The sequence below is a fragment of the Euphorbia lathyris genome, chromosome 2 (genome assembly GCF_963576675.1).
Source record: "Euphorbia lathyris chromosome 2, ddEupLath1.1, whole genome shotgun sequence".
Taxonomy (NCBI): domain Eukaryota; kingdom Viridiplantae; phylum Streptophyta; class Magnoliopsida; order Malpighiales; family Euphorbiaceae; genus Euphorbia; species Euphorbia lathyris.
In genome coordinates this window covers 142,435,291-142,453,096 of record NC_088911.1, presented here as the reverse complement: position 1 = coordinate 142,453,096, position 17,806 = coordinate 142,435,291, and the positions used below count along the sequence as shown (strand labels likewise).

Below are 17,806 nucleotides of genomic sequence, written 5' to 3'. Positions count from 1 at the left end.
AAAAAGAGAGAGAGAGAATGGATCAGAATTCTAGAAGCACCATTATAAACAATAATATTTTGGTCATCCATTGATGCATTAGTTTGATAAATTTAGCAAAAAAAATCATATATGCATCAATTAAAATAACTTACCAGTTATGGTTCATCCTGTTGAACGAATGCATTGTCAACACCGACTTCTTCAACATTTGACCTAAACATATAAACGGAGCAAGTTAACGTATAAATAACACACACATATAATAGATAGATGGATATATATATATATATATATATATATATATATATATATATATATATATACCTAATTGATGTGCATGTTCTTTTAGTATGTTTAGTACTTTGACACATAGAGCAATGTCTAATTTTTTCCTTTCTATCTCTTCATGATGTAAGACGTTTTCCACTACCTTTAGTCTTGACTTGAAAAGGATCCAGATAACGATTTTCTTGCGAAGTTCCAGCTATGAAACCATCTCTAGAAGACCCCCCAATAGAAATATATAATTCCTTAACTTGCTCCACTAGCCCATCAAGGGATTTTTTTACAAACTCAGTCCCTTCAATTGAAATAGCAGCCTCATCAGTTAAGGTGGAAGCAATTTTAAACATATTATTGTGTCTCATTATTAATGAACTATCTCTACCATCTTGACATTGACATGTTTCCTTATGAACTCTTGAAAACCTTGTCCATCTTCTCAAAATATAATCTTTTGGCAACTCCATATTCAACTTATGTTTAAGCTCAGCATGTTTCCATGGTTTTTCCCCTTTGTTCAGCGACACCCGTCCAATGACCGAGAATTGGACAGCTTTAACCCGCTCTTCATAGATCCGCTGAGGAATCCGGATTGCTTTGAAGCCTCACTCTTCCGAGACCAAAGGCAGAGATGGCGTGGGGATCTCCGTTGGTATAGACGGAGGGGGTATCGCAGTGGACGTGATTGAATGCTTAAGAGCATCAGCAAAGGATTTCGGGGATTGATTGGTACCCTTATCAGAAAGTTTCGCAAAGGAGGGTCTGTCGAACAGATGCGTGATAGCATATGAAGCAAGCTCGCCAGCCGGCGAAGAGGAAGGCATGACGAGGAGGCTAGGTCATCGCCGTTGTCCGTGGTTTTGTCTTTTAGAATAAATAATTACCATTTTAGAATAAATAATTATAAGATGGTTATGTTTTTACTTAACTCACTAATAGATCCATCATGTTATTATAAGATGTAGGTTTCACCTTAATCAACTCTTTAGTCCCTTTATTTATTCTTATATATGAAAGTATAAAATTGCATCTAATTATATAAATAAAATAACTTAGCTTCTAATTTTTAAATTTAATCAAAATAGTTTTAATGAAGTTTGAGTAGTATTTATGTAACGAAATTCTTATATTTTTGTATATTAATTATAAAAAAATATATATTTTTTATTCTCTTAAAAAAATCACTTTTTATAATTTTATATTGTTCTACTCTAATTTTAATAATTTTAATAATATTTATTATTTATTTTTTAATGAATAAATAAAAGATATTTTAAACATTTTGTGAATAATAATAAATTTAGTAATGCATACATATATATGGTAAATTAAATTTAGAATATTCTTAACCTATGTACAAAAAAAAATTACCCTAAATAAAAGTCAAGACTAATTAGGAAGCAAAATTTAATTGCATTTTTTTTACAAATTATTTGATTATAGAAAGTTTATCTAATTTTTAGTAAGGAATTAGTAAATATTACCTAAATGGAGAAATTTACAAATTATTTAAGTTTACACACAAATTACATTTAGGATTTAATTTAAAATAAGATGAAAACTAATGCAAAATCATTTAAAATAAAAGAAGCCTCCTCCATCTTCTATCTCCATCTCCTTTCTCTGCCTTCTTACAAATTCGAAGCTTACTCTCCCATGGCTCCCCTCCCCGATCGGCGATCGTCCTTAGAGATCACGCGTTTGCCTTCTCTCAACAGTTTTGGTTTGCTTCTTTCTTTCTTTCTCTCTTTACCGATTCCGGTTGTTATTGACTCTGTTATGCAATCGCTTCTGTGTTTATGAATTAATTTAGGGATTTGAATTCTTGTTTGTGGCTCAATAGTCAATAATTGTGTAAATTAGGAGAATTCTTTTCTTCTTTTAGTTATCTCTAGAAGTTCCGGCTTGAGTTGACATCTCCGAATCTTGAGCTTGAGTATGAAGTACGGTCTCGAAGTTCAAGAACATATCCATCTTAGAAAAACTTTTCCTGTGAATGGAAGCCACAGAGTCCTGATATGGTGTTTCGATTTTTATGTACTGAGATTCAATTATTGCTAAGTCTCAAGATATCTTTAAGACTTCTTGTTGAAATGTTTCCTCAAATGTCAAAACTATGCTATATGTAATATAGTTATTGTTTGTGGTGAATGATTGGGGAGATTGGCGAGATAGAGTGTGTTTTGCTTTCTCATATTGATACTTAGTTGTAAGTGTATTTACTGTTAGTGCTAATGAGTTGGTCAAAATTCTAATGAGTTTTTTTTTTTTTTTTTTTTTTTTTTTGGCTCTCTAGCCTTTTCTTCCAATCGACAAATATCTGCTAAATCGGTACTGCAAATTGTCTTCTGATCTTCACGGTTATTGATAGTCATGGCCACTGCTGGAAACAAGAACATCAATGCCAAATTGGTGAGCTTGTGATTTTTTTCATGTTTTGCTTGTGCTTTTAGCTTGTATTCTGTGCTATAGGAAACAAGAACTGAATGTGGCTTTTGATTGAGTACCTGTATAGCTTCATTAATATTTTGATATTAGCAATGAGAAAAGGTTTCTACACTCCGCGTTTTTGTTTTGGGGAGGGACAACTTGAACTTAATTCCTTGCTTGAGTTGAAAGATACTCTACAGCTGGGCTGAACCTGTGGATGCTCTAAGCTCTGTATTATTTTAATGTGCAAACTTTATTTTCTTGATATTTGTCCTTTGAAACTTACTGCCTGTCCATGTTAAAGTCAGTGATGCTTTTCTCCTCTTTCATTCAAGTTTGAAAGAAATTGAATGGCTTTTATTTCGGTAGTCAATTATTTTGGGCATTATTGATGCTCCTTTTTCTGGTTATAAATTGGGAACTGTAGTAATGGGGCTTTAAGAATACTCTAGTTAATGGCTACTTAATGACTGTCTTTGGAGACCATGAATCCCTGAATCTCATCTCAATTAGTCTTGCTTTTGTATGCTGTAGAGAGTCCTTTGATTTATACTAGTATCGCTATTTTATTTAAATCATAAAATGCAGTTCCTTAGGAAATTTAAATGGTTATTTGATTTATGTATTTAATGTCCTAAATTTTATCTTTATTATGCTATATAGGAACCTGGTTTTTCATATTTGTCGATTAACCCGAGGTTCTTCCATTTCGGTCGATAAGCTCACCGGTGTCCGACAGTCAAAGTTTGAGGGAAGCTCGCCCTCTGGACTGATATTTCGAACTGCTGCCCCTCATCTTATGTCCGTTGTTTAAATCGTGACATAGGTAACGCTTCTGCCTTCGTTCTCGTTTGGCTCGTCCTCTGATCTTTTTTCTTTTTTCTTTTGGTTATTATCACTTGTTTCTTCTTAATTCATTTTCTGTTTTTTCTTTCTCTAATTTTCGGGTGATTTTGTGCCTTTTCTTTTCAAATAAAAAGTTCATTTTTTATTGCGTTCTTTTTTAAATCTATGATGAAGATGAACCTTTAAAAACTTATAAAACCAAAGATTTTTGGATTCTTTATAATTGTTTTTTTCTGAAATAGATTAGGGCCTTTGTTTTAAAACCTCCTCTATCAAAAGATTTTTGATTTTTTTGTTTATTTTAAATGGTCATTGGTTCTCAAACCTGAAAACTCATAAGAGTTTCTAGAAAATAAATTGAGTTTTGATGATATGAACTGTTAATGAACACTGAACAAAAAAATCAATTTTTTAGAAACTCTCTAGATATATACCTCTAATCCTTAAGTAATTTTGAAAACATAACATGATCTCTGTACCATTTTAGAGATTGCTAAACCATTTGTATTGTTTCGAGAACCTAGAAACTCTTTAGATACTTTAATCTAACTCTCAAATATGGACAAAAGAAATATGGACTTGAGGTCAGCAGACTGTTAAAATTCAAACTGTTTCACCAACAACTTTCTCTAAAATTTTAATTATTCAGTTAATCATCACCAATTTTGACTTTCTTGAATTGCACTTTTCCATCTCTAAATCTTTCTTGAATTTCACCCTCCCCATTTCTAAATCTTTGTAGAATTTCTCATTCTCAATGTCGAGTATCTGTCTCAATTTATCCTTTTCGACTCTCATAAACCTCCCCAAATCTCTCCACAGCTTTTTCTAATGTCCTTGTTCCAACATCTGATTCGTCGAGGTCGATGCCAACACCTGCCTCAACGAATCAGATGTTGGAATAAGGACGTTAGCTAGAGTTGTGGAGAGATTTGTGGAGGTTTATGAGAGAGTCGAAAAGGATAAATTGAGACAGATACTCGATATGGAGAAGGAGAATTCTACAAAGATTTAGAAATGGAGGGTGAAATTCAAGAAAGATTTAGAGATGGAAAGGTAGTGCACAACTAAATTACCTAGAGGTATGATTTTGGCAGACTGATGAACATCTGCATATCAGTCTGCCAAAATCATACCTTTGGGTAATTTAGTTGTGCACTACTTTATTAGCATTTCTTTTGTTATACAGTACGTTTTTAATATTTTTCTCTTAATTTTTTATTTTTTATGCAAAAATTCACTCTTTTTTTTAAAGCAATTCACATTCTTCTTAATTTTTAAAGTTTAATTAGGATTATTTATAATTACTACTAAAAACTTTTTTTTACCATAAATAAAAGGAAATTGGAGAAAATATTGTCAAAAAGTGTATTAGTAATAAAAACAAAATATAAAATTGATAATAGTATTTAGGAAACACACAAAATCATGACTTACACTTTGCTAAAATATAGGCCTTTTGTTCTCAAGTTTTATATATAATCAGAAGCAAAAAGAAATTGGAAACATTGAATGAAACATAGTCATAAGCAATGGCACGTATTCCTGAAGATTTAATCACTGAAATTCACCAACGTTTGCCGGTTAAGTCAGTTCTTCGTTTCAGATGTCTTTCTAAATCTTTATGCTCAATCATTGATAGCCCTAAGTTTGTGAATTCCCATCTCCATAGATCTTCTGAAAACATCAATCGTCGCAAGGTGATTTTACAGCATATGTCGTTAAAGAACGAGCCAAGACGATTTCATGTAATTGATATGAATAATGGTGAGGAAGAAGAACTTGCACTCGAAAAACCAAGCGTAGATATGTGGACAGAGATCTATGGAAGCTGCAACGGTTTGCTTCTTCTATATGGAGGTTGTTCCAAGATTGCTTTATGGAATCCATCCATTCGAGAGTACATGAATCTTCCAGACTGCCCTTTGAAAACCCCAAACGATTACAGACTAATTGGTTTGGGTTTGGGTTATGACGAGTCTATTCGTGATTACAAGGTTGTGTTTATGTTATCTACATCGAATGAAAATCAAGTTTGGATTTTGGGGATGCAATTGAAGATTTGTAGAAGGATTGAAGATTGTCCAGATTCTGTAGGATTATGCTTTGGATATGGATACTTTGCGGATGGTAGTCTAAACTGGTTAGGCTTATGTAGACCTGATATTTTGGCATTTGATGTGACAAAAGAGAAGTTCCAGGTATTGCCTCAGCCTTTTTCCTCAATCAAACTAGTTCTGACTGATTTGCATGTTTTAGAAGGGCGTCTTTGCATAAGCTTTTCTTCTATTTTTCTTCCCCGTGCTGATATATACATCAGAAAGAAGAATGATGGATTTGACCAGTTTACTTGGGAGCAATTTTGCTCTATTAAAGAACCCAGAATATTCAAAATTTTGGGATTTTTAAAGAGTAGGACTAAGATTCTGCTTAGTCATGGTAGGAACAAATTGGCCTCGTATGATGTTGAAGAGAAAAGTTTTGGAAACATTGAAATCGACAATGGTTGTAATTTGTCGAGTCGTTTTCCTATTCTTTGTACTGAAAGTCTTATGTGGGTGTAGCTTCTCCAGTGGATTCAACATCAGTTTATTCCTCTACCCAGAGCTGCATAATTTATCTCTAGTTTATTAGTTATTATTAGTTTATGGATTCAACAACTTGTTCTTTGAAAATTTCTCTTCCCGTTATGGATTATGGATTGAATTAAATTTGTCTACTTATTATGGATTGAATTAAATTTGATTTGTAGTTAATTAAACATAGTGAATGTGAATGAATATTGCATAAAAAAAAGCTATTGATGAGGATGATTCGAGTTAGTTACTATTATTGAGTATCCGGACATCTTAAACGGGATTTGTGAATATCAAAAGTGAGATTACATCAACAGGAGTTATAACTATTTAGGAAACTAGCTTTAAAAGTGAGATTCATAGCGTACGCATGATCAACATTCTCCCAACTAAAACACCTCGAAATCGCTCTCCTTATTTCTTGTTTCATCGAGAACGACCTAATTACTCGTCGCTTCGCGTTTTTGGTAGTGGCAATTATTCTTTACTTCGTCCATATAATAAACACAAGTTTGATTTTCGTTCCAAACTATGTATATACTTAGGACCCTCCTCAAATCATTCTGGAGATGTGTGTTTGGATTTCTCAACGAGTAGGATATGCATTTGCAAATTTGTGAAACATGATGAAGGAATTTTTCCGGCAACACAGACAACGTCCGTGCCTCTCTCATCTAGCGCAGGGTTGGAAGTGATAGCTCATGAACTACCTTCTCTACTTGGACCCTATCCAGGTAATCCTCAAAATTCCATTCCTCCTTCTCATATATATTCATCCTCGTCTTGTGTGTCACCTGTGGTATCTACCACTGTAAACAGTGAGCCCTCTATCGTTAGAAATCTGGCTGGTACGTCTGCTGTTCCGATTCTAGATGGACTCGACATTGCTGCTCCTGTGATTTCTCCCTTGCTGTCATCTTCAGTAGGCAGACTGCTTGAGCCTCCCATCTGTGGTGGTCGTACGACCTGCGCGCCTGATCAAATTGCTCTTGGTTCGACGGAACAGGGACCCCCTCCCCGTGCAAATCCAACCTGCAGCGCTCCACCTACGCCAATGTCTGACGCGTCTGGTGCTGCTGCTTCTCATCCTGCGCATGATGCTTTGCAGGCGAGGCGTGCGATTGATTCGACATTGGAGATCGCTGAATTGTCGAACTTAACAAACTCATCATCTGCGATTTCGTTTCCCCCTATATCACCGACCATCGCAGCTGCTGCCCCTGAACCTACGGGTTTCACCGATGCTCCTCGTCCATCACTCGAGCACGACACATCCCAATGTCACGCAGTGTAATTACGACATTCAACATTGCACTCCCGCGGTAAATTTGAAGCACTCCTAGTTTCTCACGACAATGGGGTAATCGACCCATCCTGCTTCAGCAAGGCTCATAAATTACTCGAATGGCGGCAAGCCATGTCGGATGAAATTAAAGCCCTTCTTGACAATGGAACTTGGAAACTTGTTCGGCATCCTATCGGGAGACATGTCATAACCTCTCGTTGGCTGTTTCGCACAAAAAGAAAATCAGATGGATCGATAGATCAACAGAAAGCTCGCCTTGCGGCACGGGGATTCACTCAAAAATCGGGTATTGATTACAAGGAGATGTCCAGCCCTGTAGTGAAGGCTGCAACGATTCGAATGTTATTTCCATTGCTACTGCAAACAGGTGGTTCATTAATCAACTCGATGTTTCTAATGCATTTCTACACGGAAATCTATCTGAAACAATTTATATGGAGCAACCACAAGGATTTCGGGATCCTGACAGTGCTGATCATGTGTGTCTTCTTAAAAAGAGTCTTTATGGGCTAAAACAGGCTCCAAGTGAATGGTTCACTCGCTTACGAAACTTTCTAGTATTGCTTGGATTTCACATGTCTCTACCGGATAATTCTCTTTTTGTTCACAAAAATGGTATGATTCAGACATACATTCTGTATTATGTGGATGACATCCTCATCGCAGGCAACTCACTAGCGCACACTGTCAGTATCATCTCCTTTATTGAGGTTGAATTTCCCATTCGTAATCTTGGTCGGGCAGAATATTTTTTGGGCATTGAAATTCAATACTTTAAAGACGGTATTCACTTGTGTCAAGCAAAGTATGCAGCTGACATCCTTGATAGAGTTAACATGGCTGATGTTAAACCCATTCTAACCCCCATAGCCACTACCCCGACACTCTCCAAAAGTCTTGGAACTCATCTCGCCTCTGGTGATGAATACTGCAGTATGGTTGGTGCTCTTCAATATCTTCAGCTCGCCCGACCTGACATTGCATTTTCTGTTAACAAATTATGCCAAATCCTTCATTATCCGACAGATGAACATTGGAAAAGTGTTAAATGGGTGTTGCGTTATCTTCAAGGAACCTTAGAATTTTCCATTATCATGTCCTCGAAACCTATTGAACATGTTCACTCCTACCCCGATAATGATTGGGGAGCCTGCCCTGATGATAGGCGTTCCACGGGAGCCTTCTGTGTTTATCTTAGAAAAAACATCGTCTCCTGGCAAACACGCAAGCAACCCACGATAGCTTGATCATCCACTGAAAGTGAATACAAAGCCGTAGCAAATGCAACGACATAACTCATTTGGATTCGATCATTATTGACTGACGTAGGCTTTCACACACCTCTACCGGTGCAATTGTGGTGTGACAATGTGGGTGCCATCTACCTCACATCGAATCCTGTTTTTCATGCTCGCACAAAACACATTGAGGTTGATTGTCATTTTGTCCGTGAGCAAGTCATAAATGGATTTCTCAATATTCGATTCATTCCGACGGATGATCAGGTTGCTGACATTTTGACCAAGCCGCTTCCCAACCTTCGCTTCACTCGACTACGCTCTCGACTATTGGTCTTAACGCGGCATCGGCTTGAAGGGGGGTGTTGGAGATAATACTGTTATTATCTCTACATTAATTATTAACACACTAATTAGAGTTGCACTTATTCTATAAGTCTAATTAGTGTTAGAGATAATACTATTATTATCTCTAAGATAATTAGTTATACACAAATAGAGTTGTACTTAGGCTCTGTTCTTTATTATTGAAAAAAACTGAACTGAACTGAACTGAATGCTACTGAACTGAACTGAACTGAACTGAATGATACTGAATACTGAACTGAACTGAATTTAACTGAATGCTACTGAACTTAACTGAATGATACCGAACTTAACCGAATTTAATCGAACGTAACAATAATGATGATATTAGACTTTAAAATAATTTAATGATAATATTGGACATTAATAAGCTTATAATAATAATAATAATAATAATAATATTTCTACCAAAAAAAATAATATCAATAATAAATAAACATATTATTAAAGATTAAACTAAATTAAATATCAAATAAAATCTAGGCTCGATAAAATCCTATGACATTAAAAAAAATGAGTCTAATTTAAATTAAAAATATAAATTACATACAAACACAAATTTATATATAATTTAAAGCCTATGAAATTAAATACAAATTTTTATATGAATACACACTCTTAAATTTTTATTACAATTAAGTATTAAGGTACAAAAATACCTTTAACGTTTTGGGTCCGGTTATTTTACTCCTAACGTCTAAATATGAATTTTCATATGAATACAAAATCTTGACTCAATTTATCAATGTTAAGGGTAAAATTGCTATTGGCTTCTAATATTAGGGATAAAATTGCACTATTTGAGATATTAAGGTAGTTGAGCCAGTTAATTTTTTAGAGCATTGTAATGTAAACGTATTAATATAATATTTATTTACTTTTCGCAAAATTTGCAAATAAGTTGCACCAAATAATTATAATTATAATAAATAATGGTAATGTATATAATGACAAAGCATAAATTATATATAAATATAATTATAATGAAAATAGATAAATTAATATATAATAAATTATAATAATTATAATAAATTGCTGAAATTATAAATAAATAATGCTAATAATAATAAATTATATATAAATAATAATAATATATAATAATTATAATAAATAATGATAAATTATTGAATACTGAAACTGAATACTGAACTGAACTGAACTGAACTGATTACTACTGAACTGAACTGAACTGAACTGATTGTTACTGAAATTAAGTAATAAAGAACAGGCCTTATTCTATACGTCTAATTAGATCACTGAAACCTAATTAGCATACATGTCTATACCTGTCATATATATACAATTGATCAATGATCACCCTAATTAAAGGAATTATTCAATCTTTCTACTCTGCCTATTTCGGCCACTCTCTCTCTCTCTCTTGTTCGGCCTTCTCTCTCGTGTTCTTCACAAACTAATTCTTAATTCAACAAAGCATCCCTCTCAATAAATCCTAAATCTCTCACTAATAAGAGATGGTGCTCAAAAACAAGTTTGTAAAGAGAGAGCTAACTTATTGAAAATTAGGAAATTTAAAGCTAAATTTATGTTATTTTTTCTATAGTTAATACCATAATGGTGAAAATGAAGTTGCAGAACTCATGGTTACTTTTTTCTCCATTAACAATCTCTGAGAACCGTTGAAGATTGAAGAATACCAACATGAATAAGATATGATTTTTTTTATATTGTAGAGAAGCTATCTATGTTTTTTTTATTAAATGGAGAGTTTTAGAGTGGTTAATAAGGAAAATGTTAGTAAAGGTAATTATAATTTCTAGAGGAAGAAGAGAGAGAAAAAAGAAAAATAGAAAGTCGTGATTAGAAATTTTAAATATAAACGACCGTTTTAGGGAATTCAAATTAAGGCGCTATAATTAAGTTTACTAGAATTGAAAAAAAAAAGTCTCAAACAAATAAGAATAATTATCGGAAATGGATAAGTTATATTTATAGTGTAATTTTGAATTTCATTTTTTTTTTTTGTAATATTTTAATGGCATAACATCCATTTTAACCTTTAAACTAAAATTTTAAAGTCAATTAAGACCTTAAACTATTAGAACTAAGCAAAAATCATCAATTGAATCTTTATACTATCCTAAAATCAGAAACTATTACTATTTGACATTGACTGTAATGATCTATGTGTTGGCCCAAAATGGATTTGGGGAAGAGAGTATGAAACTGTTCAACCGAATGATTTTCGATGAGAACTAAATTGATGATTTTTTCTTAGGATGAAGACTCAATTGATGATTTTTACTTAGTTCAAGAACCTAATTGATGATTTTGATAGTTTAAGGTCCTAATTGACTTTGAAACTTTAGTTTGGGGACCCAAATAAGTATTATTTTAATTGACATCTCAATATAATATTTTGGGCATTATATTGGCTTGCTAAACTAAGATTTCAAAGTCATTTAGGATCTTAAACTATCAAAATCATAAATCATGTCCCTGGACTAATAAAAAATATCAACTGAGTCTCCATTCTAAACAAAAGTCACCAATTGAGGCCATCGAAAATCATTCGGTTCAACAATTTCAGACCCTCTTTTCCAAACTCATTTTAAACCAACACATAGATTATTACAGTCTATATGAAATAGTCACAATTTCTGATTTTAGGATAAGATGAGGACTCAATTGATACTTTTACTTAATTCAAAAACCTGATTAATGATTTTAATAGTTTAGGGTCCTAATTGACTTTGAATCTTTAGTTTGGAATTCCAAATTGGTGTAATGTCAATATTATGTTATAATGAAAATGTCTAAATAGTCAATACGGACAAAATTATAGTGCAGATGCCATACAAACCCTCTATATACGAAAAAGGTAAAAATCATCGTGAGACCTCTATTATTTCATAGGGTAAATTTCAAATAAAATCTTTGTGGTTTCATTAATTTTCAGATAAAGACTATGGTTTACTTTTTGTCAAAACGATGATTGAGGTTTTCAACTTTAGCAAAATAAGGACTTTTTCGATTGATACTATTAAAATCACCCTTGACGACTTCAAAAATGACATATTTTAAGAACTACTAATATTTTAAACAACTTTAATTCTTAACATTTTTATTTTGAGATTATTTAGATGATGTTTGGTAAAGAGAGAGAAAGTTCTAAAAAAGATGATTTTCGAAAATCGAAAATGTAGTTCCATAAAAAATATGGCATTGAACAACTTTAATTTTTGAAAATTTTCATTTTCAGGTCGTTAAAGATGGTTTTAATAGCATTAATCCAAGTGCGAAACCTCAATACTCGTTTTGACAAAAAGTAAACCACAGTCCTTTATCTGAAAATTAGTGAAACCACAAGGGTTTTATTTGAAATTTACCATATTTCATACTTGGTACATTAAATCCTGATTTTTTTATTTGAACACACATTGAGCTCTTAATCTTTTATTTTATGTCATATTTGATTAGTTGTGAATATCTAATACAGTTAAAAAATATTTTGAATTTCATCTATGTTTGTAATTATACTTTTTACATCTCAAAATAAGGTTTTTACAGTTTTCCTATAACCACGTTACAGATATTAAAAACTGTTTCGAACTGTTAAAAAAAATTCTAACGTAGGTGAAATGATAATAACATGTTAATCGAGTTTTATATTCAAAACTAATTTTTAGGGTCATTAAGGACTTAATTTGACAAAAGAAATAAAATAAAGATTTAATGTGTCTAAATAAAACATTAAAGATTTAATGCACACAAATAAAATAAAAGATCTGTTAAAAACTAATCAAACTTAATTGATTATAATTTGATCTGGGCATGGGCCGACGAGCCCGGCCGGTCCGTCCAGGTCCAGATCCATTTAGTCGGATTTAGACAAATGAAATTGGTATTAGGTCCGATCAGGCCCAAGCCCGTATAAGCCCGTCAGAAATTGGGCGAGCTTGAACTATATGAATTTTCCATGGGGCCGACTCGGTCCGGCCCGATATATATATATATATATATATATATATATATATATATATATAATTTATAGATTTATAGATAGCTAGTACTCCATCCATTCTCTTTTACATGCCATTCTAGCAAATTAGTTTTTTTTTCCCAAATATAAGTCATTCTAGGATTCCAAGAACTTTTAGTTTAGTTTTTTGATCCAAATATTAATTTTTTTATATTAGTACATATATTTTTTAATATTCGAATGTTTATTCTCCAATAGTGATATGAGAGAGAATTTTTTTTAATTAACCAATATATTTCTTAATTTGTGTGAAATACCCTAAAATTACCTATATAAAGAAATGGAGGGAGTAATTTATTTTGGATTTGATGTTAACAATTAGTTTATTAGAATTTTTCCGAACTTATTAAGTATTGTGTTGTGTGTACTATTTTTTTCTTTATTAAGAAAAGTTGGTGTGACATTTTAATTGTATTTTTTTAATATACAGATGGGCTTGGACGGGCGGGCTTGGGATTCATATTTTAGACCCGAGCTCAGTCTGAACCCGAGCCCGAATAAATTTAATGCGGGTTGGGTAGGCTTCGTAATGTATGTGCCAAAGTACTTCTCTATATACTCAAAGGAGTTCTCCAGGGCCGTCGGGGCTGGGCTTAGCCTCGTTAGGTTTTATTAAAAACCTGACAGGCCCGGCCCGAGCCCGGTCCAGTCCGATCCATGCCCAGGTCTAATTATGATTAGAATATCAATTATCTAATTATTTGAGTAGTATCCACTTGAAAGAATTGATTAATAGAAATTTTTATGAAAAAATCAAAATATAAATTTGAATTTGATATTTTTTGGTAATATTTTAATTTACATCTCAATATAATAATTATATTATAATGAAAACCTGTAAATAGTCGATACAGACAAAATCATAGTGTAAATGCTATACAAAAACTTCTATATATTAAAAAATTAATCAACCTTAATTAATTAAGATTAGAATATGATATAATTATTTAAGTAGGTAATTTTATGCTATAATCAAGCTTTTTCTTCAAAATTGATGCTGAAACTTATTTCGTAAAAATTCAAAGATTCAATCCTTAGCTTTATAAAATGGCAATCGGGTGACTTTTACACTTCACTTCTGGTAATGGACCCGATTCTATCTCCACCACTGCTTCAACCGCACTCGAAAACCTCCATTCCTTTCTCCGATGCTCAAAACGATAGTTTCAGTGCAAAAGATGACACCCAAAATGGACCATCAACTGATAAGATTAGTAAGCTACGGTTTCGGACCACCAATTTTTTAGCTTCTTTTACTATTCCGCCGGGTATTAGCCCCGCCGTGTTGCTTGATTCGCCAATAATGTTGCCTAATGCTCAGGTGAATGAATTCAATTTCTCTTTTTGTTAATTCCATTTTTATGCTTGGTTTTGGAATTTCCTTGTGTTTGGAGAAACGAAAACCATAATTATACGATTTACCTTCAAGTTTTGAGTGACTTTCAGTACCCTTTACTCCAAATAGTAGATATAAAGTGTTTAATTATAGTTAAAGAAATAATTGTTCATAGCTATTTTGGATTTGGATGGAAATCAGCTGAATATCCGTTGATGTTGTTTGCTAATTGTTGTTATTACTAACTATTTAGGGGTTTGTCCGTTGATGGTAGATATAAGCTTATTTTTGTTTTAAAAAGCTAGCATCACCTCTTATAAAAAAGAAGTTAAAAAAACCAAACGGAAAAATTGGCCGAATTTCATGTATATTTTACTAATTATGTTTTTTGGGGCTGGCTCAGAAAGTAATCATATGAATTTATATCAATAAATAAAGTAACATTATTATGACATAATAATAATAATAAGGGTTAATTACAAATAACTACCATGTGGTTTGACCAATTTGCGATGTGGTACCTGTGGTATTTGTTTTTGCAAACACAACCCTATGGTTGGAAAATTTTACATGTTTTTTTTACTTTGCCAAATTTGGCCGATAACGACTTTGAAATGAAAATTTTCAAGAATTAAACTTGTTTGGTATCATATTTACTATGGAACCATATTCTTAATTTTTCAAAACCATCATTTTTGGAGTTTTCTCTCTCTAAACATTATCTTTCTCTCTCATAAAAAACAACACATAAATGACCTTAAACCTAAAAAGTTGAAGAATTAAAGTTGCTTAAAATATCATTTAGCTCTTGAATTTTTTTTATTTCGAAGTCGTTATCGGCCAAATTTGGATGGACTCGGTCTGCTCGAAGCTAGCGCCCCAGTTGTTATATCAAGTCAAAGCAACAAAATTCAAGAGAAATTTGAAAAAACGAAATTTGTTTATAGAATATCTCTAAACCCGTTACGACGAAACTGTTTCTTAAATAGTCAAAGAAAAACCCTAAAACTATTTCTTGAACCCTAAACCTTGAGTGATTGCATTGATTAATACATGTTGCTCATTTTATCAATTTGGCTGTAATTGATTGTATTTGGACATGTCTATTGACGAAGTCTCTACTCATTCGATTCTCGTAGGAAGGATGATCCCGAGGTGTTTGTTTATATGGTTGTTATATCATAGTCGAAAAGTTGGACGATCATAAGTATAATTACTCCGATTTTCAGTGTTCCTTTTTCCCCGTAGACTCGATAAAACAATAAAAATGGATGCTGAAATGGTATTATATTTTATGACAGAACATTGTTCCCCTCAAGACATTTCACTTTCTATGCATTTCATTTCGTTTGTGACGTTTCTATACCATTATGGTACCATCATTAGATTGAATCTTTGGTGTCAAATGGGTCTTCTCTGTAACATTCTCAGGGGGCGGATACAAGGAGGGGTCCAGGTCCTTCCGACCGTCGGAATCAACATGACCAGGGGTGGTTCCGGCCTCCCCGCCTCCACAAAGTTTGAGGCCGCGGGGTGCTAAATAAGTGTTTTAATTAAATCTTCATTGGATATTTTATAGATTGGGGTTTTGACCTAGAAATTTGATTGGATATTTAATAAATTAGTGATTTGACCTAGAACTTTGATTGGATATTTGATAAATTAGGGATATAAATTGAGGATTTCATAAATTGGGGATTATTATATGATTAATATAAAATTACCTCAATGAGGTTATATTTAATGAAGGTTCGGAGTGGTTTAATTAACTTATTAAGTTTGTATTTAGTTACAAAATTCAACAATATTAATATAAGATAGGTGATAAATTTCTCAAAGTTTTTTTACGTACGCAGGTGTAAAATCCGCCTCCCAACGAACCAATCATGTTCGTCACTGAACATTCTCTTGCCTTTTTCTATTTTGATTCAGGGGTATGGAAATTCAGAAGATGGATACAATTGGAGGAAATATGGATATGCATATGCTGATGCTTCAGATGATTGAGATGCCGAAGGTTGGATGTGTTTGGAAAAGTATAGTTGATATTAAATATTTTTATTCAATAATTATGAAACTTTTTTTTATAGCTTATTTTTTTAAGCATTTTTTTATTAAGTATATTTGCTTTAAGCATTTTCTCAAAACCCCCTCATCTATCAAATATACCATTTTTCTTATTTTGTGAATCTACTTTGAAGAAGAAGAGGGAAGTTTGTCTTCCTTCTTACTTCTCCCCCTCGGTTAGATTTACTGTGTTTTTTATTATTATTATTATTTTTGTTTGTGTTCATATACTTCATCTGATCTCTTTATTCGCTTGAATTGGATCAGTTCTCTATTATTCTTTCAGTTATACGGAAACGACTTATCTTGTTCATGGATCAATGGATCTATGTGGGTGCAATAAAAGAAAGGATTTACATCCGAATGTTCAGAATGACTTAAATGATGATGAGTGGATTGCAGATGCTTTTCTACGGATTTGGATTTATGAGAAGTATATTTTTTCTTGTTCTTTTATATTTTTAATACCTTTTATGGTTATTTCTGCTCTTTGTAGTCGTTTTAATGCCTTTATGGATCTTGTAAGGTTTTTATTCCTGCTGTACTTGTTGTTTGTTCATCTATTGAAGATACAACTATTTTCATAAAAAAAACAAATGTTGTGAGTGATTAAAATTGTATTCTTTTGTACGTTATGGTTAAATTGTACCCAAAAAAAAAACTTTGAGACCATTTTCGTACCTTATCTTTCTATTTAGGGTTAAAGTAACAAAGTAGGTTTAAGGTTTTTGAGAGATTATCAATTTAGGTTTTACATACAAAATAGCACCGATATAGGTTTAACGTTTACAAAATATTAACGATTTAGGTCTCGATAAAACGTGACACAGGCCCTGTTTGGTAAAGAGCGTTTTGGGATAAAAAGAGCGGTTTTGACCAACTTTAGAGGTTTGACCACTGAAACCGCAAATTGGAGTGTTTGGTGGAGAGAGGTTTGGGAGAGAGTTTTGGGATGAAAACGCTAATTTAGAAAAAACTCTTAAAATGAGCTTTTTCAATTAGCGTTTTACAATATTAAAATTAATGGACTTCTTTAACCCTAATAGATAGACTCCCTCTTCTCCTGCGCCAAAATTAATGCCCTTATTCGTCTTTTTGCACAAACCGCTATTATCAATAAGCTAATTTTTACCAAACAGGTCTACAGAAACAGCTAGTCAAATCAGCTAATGTAATCAGCTAACAGCTAACAACTAATTCCTAAACAGGGCCACACTATTCATATACTCGGTTAAGTTTTGATTTCTCTCTCCACGTATAGTTGGCCGATCTTAACTGAGTAATATAAATAACATGTTACATTCCGTTATCAATGTCTAAATTGGTACACTTTTGTAAACTTTAATCATGTATTGTTGTAATTTATACATGGAG

The 17,806-nt window shown here is 32.7% G+C and overlaps 1 protein-coding gene and 1 long non-coding RNA gene across 2 annotated transcripts; both read left to right on the top strand.

The window, feature by feature from the left end:
- The first annotated feature begins 1,837 nt into the window (after nucleotides 1–1,837).
- On the top strand, nucleotides 1,838–16,714 carry LOC136220202 (uncharacterized). Its single transcript, XR_010684427.1, has 5 exons — nucleotides 1,838–1,987; nucleotides 2,561–2,676; nucleotides 3,358–3,520; nucleotides 16,298–16,382; nucleotides 16,700–16,714. It is a non-coding gene; the product is annotated as an uncharacterized lncRNA (long non-coding RNA).
- LOC136220200 (F-box protein CPR1-like) lies at nucleotides 4,774–6,253 on the top strand. The gene has a single exon (XM_066007973.1). It carries the CDS (start codon nucleotides 5,073–5,075, stop codon nucleotides 6,102–6,104), a length of 1,032 nt encoding a protein of 343 aa, XP_065864045.1. The 5' UTR covers nucleotides 4,774–5,072; the 3' UTR covers nucleotides 6,105–6,253.
- Nucleotides 16,715–17,806: the final 1,092 nt, after the last annotated feature.

Excerpts from the sequence above, each read along its gene's own strand:
- LOC136220200 (XM_066007973.1), top strand. The coding sequence starts at position 5,073 with ATGGCACGTATTCCTGAAGATTTAATCACTGAAATTCACCAACGTTTG.